At 32.4% G+C, this 5,832-nt stretch overlaps 1 protein-coding gene across 1 annotated transcript in view; it reads left to right on the forward strand.

Annotated features, from left to right (window-relative positions):
• The first annotated feature begins 360 nt into the window (after nt 1-360).
• Nucleotides 361-5,832, forward strand: part of LOC108746594 (RNA-binding protein 5-like) — an 8,758-nt gene continuing 3,286 nt past the window's right edge. The window contains exons 1-4 of the mRNA XM_018483456.1: nt 361-602; nt 2,822-3,415; nt 3,514-3,583; nt 5,408-5,481. Of these exons, the coding sequence (XP_018338958.1) occupies nt 2,846-3,415; nt 3,514-3,583; nt 5,408-5,481 (714 nt within the window). The 5' untranslated portion in view covers nt 361-602; nt 2,822-2,845. The remainder of the gene's footprint in view (nt 603-2,821; nt 3,416-3,513; nt 3,584-5,407; nt 5,482-5,832) is intronic.

Raw genomic sequence — 5,832 nt, forward strand, 5'->3', positions numbered from 1 at the left:
TATTCTAAGAGTAAACGTAAACTTAAGCCGATGAGTCAATCAGGCTTTAGGTTTATGTAATCTAACGGAAATGGAAGAAACAGTAACTTACGTAAAAACTCGCCTTATGGATAAGTTTACTGCTATTTCTATTTTCGTTAGAGTACGTAGATCTAAAGCAGCATTCTGATTGGCTACCTTTGGCTATTTTTGGTTACGATCCATCTGATGCTTCGAAGCATTTTTTGATTGGTCAATTAGTAAAATTCTTTCTTTTGATTGGTCAATCAAACGTTTCGAAGCGTTTGTAGCGTCAAGTGGACCATCTACTATTGTATAGCAGACCTATGCCTTTCACCATGTTCTTGTCGGAGACGGAATCATCACATGCGTATGCTGTACTCGCCTAACTCGCCATTGTTCCGTGTTCGCCATATTTTGCGGATTGGAAGAGGTATTCGGTACCATTTATGTGCGCGTTACATTAATATCAATTAATATATTCCGTTCGTCGCGCATTCAGTTAATCGTGAAACAGCAGATATTAAGCGTTACGGCGTTCCTTACCATTGTCGATTCGGAGGTCAATTCGCACAAACTAAGACGAGGAATCGTTGGAACTGGTAAGGTTTTTTCAACACTGCACTATATGCCGAGATATTGGGTGCGTTCCGAATTACGTACAAAGCGCATGATGCATCATTTTCCCTTATTGTTCACCGAAGAATAAAGAATAAAATACCTCATGCGCTTTCTGTGTAATTCGGAACTCGGAACGTACATATTGATACATCGCGTCGTGGCTTCAGTGAGACATGCGGTCCAAATTGCATATTTTTACTCGAAACGCGGCGAACATCTCCGCTGGACACGCTGAGATCTTCGTTAATCCGCGCTTTACCGAATCGTTAGGTCTGTTGCTTAAAATTTTCCAAAATTTTTCAACAAAATGAGATAAATATATATACATATATATATTTGGGCGTTGAAAGAAAAGAAAGCGAAGATGCTGAGTATACAAAAAGTGCAAGCAAAGCAAATAGATCTATTACCGCTTGTTCTCAGTTCTATTACATTGGATGGAATATAAATTCCATTGCTATCACAGTTTCATAAAGTTGCTATATTGTATCGACTTATAATTCTTTTTTTTTTTCTAATATATTTAAGTTGTGAGAGTGACAAAGAATCTGAATTTAAAAGTTTTAAAAGGATGTTTTAAATTCTATGTCTTGTTAATGTACTTTTGATGTATATGACTATTGAAGCAATCTTCACACAATTCTTTGTACTTCAAATATTAATGGGTTTAATTTTCTTAAAAGTAGTACCTTAAAAGTAATATAAGAAATATTATTTACTATGTTATATATTATTTACTATGTTATATATTTCTTCGGGAGTTTAAGAGATATTTCCCAAATTTTTGGAAAAAATTTTTATACTCTGAAGAAAATTTTTGATTGAGTACATATTCAGTTTTGTACATTCACAATAACTTCTCCAGCTTGTTTTGGACTGGATATTCAGTTTTGTCTGAATAAAAAAATTTTTTTTTAATTTTATTTAAAGAGTGAAAATGACAAGATCACAAGTTCTTAAATGGTAAAATTATTTAAAAAACTATAGATATGTGTGTGCATGTATACTCAACCAAACCTTTCTTTGAAATGAAAAAGCTATTAAAAAACTGGAAAATTTCGAAAAAATCTCAAACTATAAGATTGCATTTGAAGACACTACTAGAATTCATCATTTTATTCTTGTTTAACATTAAGTTGTTGAACGATATAAGATAATACTCAAAAGTTTTTGGGTAGCATTTTTGAATATAGCTTTTAAGTGTAAAATAACATTTCTAAATAAATGTTTGTATACTCTTCGAAAAAAGATCAATTTTGTTAATATTAAAATATTAAACAACCTACCATATAATAAATAATACATTTGCATTTTTGTTACTGTGTATTTGTATTTTTAAATATTTTTAAATCTAAAGTGTATTTTTTTTGTGTTATCTAAATTATGATACTTATTCAGTAATACAACCTAGATATGTGTGTGTGTCAGAGGAATTAAATAATACCTAAATACTATAAATATATATGACTTATATATTTATTTTTGTATATTGTATATTGAAATATATATGTTTATACATGTACAAAAAGAAAAACAGTAAAATTAAAATTAATATTTGAAAGCTTTATGGAAGCTTTCCAACGTGCAACACAGATGATATAGTGATCACTTTATCTTTGTTTAACATTGGCGAAAATTACAACAAAGATGTAATGATTCATTGTGTCATCATTTGTTCTTCTTGTTAGAAGTCGCCCTATTACTTTATACTTGTTTGAAATATTCTGTACAAAAATAAAAGTCAGAGTTTAATGCTTATTATGATCGAAGCTGAATCTTAGATGCTTTTTAAATAATTTCTATATGAATTATATATTAAATAGTAGTTATTTGAACTGTGCGCCAAAATGATTTTTCAGACTTACAAATACAATTAAACTACTATAGCAAAAATATTGCAAATTAAATTGATGAGCAATTTAATAATTGATGCTCAATCTGACAATCTGGCATCCTATTAGAAATGTTAATGTACTGAAAAACTGTAAATAAATTTATTGCGAAAAAATGCGTAGTTCAAATAATTACATATTTAGCATATAATTCACATAGAAATTATTTAAAAAATGTCTAAGATACAGCTAATAGGCATTAAACTCTTATTTGTTATGTATTGACATATATTCAAATAAATTGTTTATCAAAATTTTTGTAATTATTAATGATTGAAGAAAAATGATTATTTTGTTTTCTTTTTCAGAAATTGGATAAATGTGCAAGTAACATGTACAGCAATAATATCGATCCATGGGAGCCTGGCTATGGGCCAGAAAGAAGAAGTCACAATTCCGATTATGATTATCGTAGTGATTATGGAAACAACAGATCACCAGAATATTCGGAACATCGTGATGTTGATCATCGTGATAGAGATCATCGTAGTCCGGATTACAGAAATCACCGTGGAAGAGACAGAGATCGCGAAAGAGATCGTTCGAGAGATAGAAGAGACCGTAGCAGAGACGATCGTGATCGCAGCTATAGGGATCGCGAAGATCGTTACGGGAGACAGAGAGATAGGGATTCTGTAGAAAGAGACAGAGATAGAGACAGAGACAGAGATAGGGACCGTTCCAGACGTGACAGGGATCGGGATAGAGATAGAGACCGTAGGGGGAAACGGGAGGATCGGGATCGCGATCGCGACGACGATCATAGTCGAGAAAGTTTGGATTTTGAGCATGATCATGGTCGTGCCTATGGTTCGTCCATGGAAGGGATCCACTACAAATCGCAATCGCCCAACAACACCATAATGATACGTGGGCTCGCTCAGCATATTACTGAAAATGACGTAGGTTGTCAACTTTGTGACCTGTCGTAGTGGCTACTCGTAAGCCAGCATTATCGAGAATTGCATCCACTATTATTATTATGATGTGTGTATCACAGGTGCGGCAAGACATCCTCAACTGTGGTCTCATGCCTAAGGACATCAGGTTAATACGGAAAAAAGATACAGGTAACTATTACATTGTATTAAAAATTTTAACATCCTTGTAACATCATTATCATGCATCCCAATTGAATTAGTATTTGTGATATTACTGCATATCATTATATCAAAGGTTTATACAACCTTCAACGTTTACTTCAAATTACATAAAAACAAAAAAATTCTATAGATTCACAAAAGTTGAGATTTACAAGAGTTTCTTACAAATTGCTACTTATTTAGAGTTTTAAGATTGTCATATTTTTTGATACTACTTGTACATATTTCCCGAAATATTATTGGTTTAGCTATTGATTATTAATTATCGATTATATAAAAGGTAAGTAGAGAGATATAGGAGAGGAATTTTGAAAAGAGAATTAAGCTATTTATCAAAATCATGTAAAACAGCTCAAAAGTTTTTTATTACGTTCTCTTAATAATATAATCTATAAAAAAATTAAAAGAAGATCTTACATTTTATATTTTAATGATAGATTCGCGACTGTTTCAGTAGGGGTAATATGTAACTTACATTTATTAATTGCTGAAACATATAATAGTTCTTCAGTTAGAATACTCTTATTACATGTGAAGATATTATTTTAATAATAATATAGCTTTTGTTTTATTTCTCTTGTAACATGAAGTTTCAAAGATAATTGAAAGATATTTTAAAGTATAATTACAAAAATATAAATATATGTTTGTACATATTATATATATAGGATATCTGATAAGTTTTGACAAAGCACTCGTGTGTAGATAGTGCGGACTAATAATTTTTTATTCAAATACTATCAATTTTACAGAAAAACAGCAAGAGACAAAAATTGTTTATTTTCCTCTCATAAAGTTCTGAACATTTTTCAGAATTTTTTCCCGAATTTTTTAATACCATATTTTCTCATGTTGGTGAAAATAAGACAAATATGCAATACTAAAAAATTGATAAAAAATTCTGAAAAAATTCTTAGAATTCTAAATGAGAAACAATTTTTGTCTCTTGCAGTTTTTCTGTAAAGTTGATAGTATTTGAGAAAAAAATTATTGAAGATCAAAATTCGGCAATTTTTAGTAATTAATATTTCTTTAACTATTAATATTAAATTCGGCAATTTTTAGTAATTAATATTTTGTTAACTATTGCGAAAATTGCAAAATGGTGAAGGACATTTTAAATCAGTTTAATCCACTCTATCTATACACGAACGCTTTGTCAAAACTTACCCTGTATGTATGTCATGTACATGCGCGCGCGCGCCCACACACACACACACACACACAACTTTTGCCAATTAATGTTTTAAAAGATTGAGTTTTTTCTGCCTCTTGAATTTTCCTTGCTTTTAAAGCTTCATTGCAAAGCTATTGCAAGTGAAAATAAAATGATATTGTAAAACGATGTTTTACATCAATCTATAAATTGAACTGCTACTATAGATTATAAACGGTACACGGTGAATATATGTCTGGGTTCGGTTGTTGTTGTCGGTGTTTTTTAATTCTCAAAAAGTCATTCTCGTCTGTTCGCGTAGAAGGGTAAAAGAAGATTAAGAAATTTTTGTCTCGGTCAGACAAAGATTCGGCGTTTAAAAGAGAAAAAAATTTCGTAACTTTAAATTATATGCTATCCCGTACGTATCGGTAAACTGCGGTCTCTCGCACAGAATTCGTTCTACTGAAATTTAGGTAAATGAAAAAGGAAAGCAAGCGACGAAGCGAAGAGACACTTCGTTTGAAACTCAGTCTGTCAATGGTCGGTGCTGTGATTGCCTGCCCTCTCAGAGTAGAGAAACCCAGGCAAAAACGTGGATTAACTCTGGATATGTGTGTATTTGCTCTGTATAGGTGCTTCGCGAGGTTTCGCATTCGTCGAGTTTAACGCGACTCAGGAGGCCGCACGATGGATGGAGATGAAACAGGTAGAAAGAAGTTCGGTCCAGATACCCAACTGATGCGTTGTTGCACGCGTGCCACCGACTGCCCCGTGGCGGCAAGGCACGGTAACGCAGCCCTCTGGCCCTCCCCGTGGCCACGGCTGTGCACCTATAAAAAACTATTTCAATCTACCGTATTTAATTATTTATCTAGGAATCCCCACATATTTTGCCGACTTTTCTTAAACTCGCTCGCAATACTCGCGCAATATTGGATTTAGTTTGCATTTGTGATTCCGCCGCGTCGCGTGCTTTTACATATCTAAAATTCGAGGATTAACTATAAAGATCGGAGTAGGGTCATTCCAGTCGTTTATATATATATATATATATATA

The sequence above is a fragment of the Trachymyrmex septentrionalis genome, unplaced genomic scaffold (assembly GCF_001594115.1).
Source record: "Trachymyrmex septentrionalis isolate Tsep2-gDNA-1 unplaced genomic scaffold, Tsep1.0 scaffold18, whole genome shotgun sequence".
Lineage (NCBI taxonomy): Eukaryota > Metazoa > Arthropoda > Insecta > Hymenoptera > Formicidae > Trachymyrmex > Trachymyrmex septentrionalis.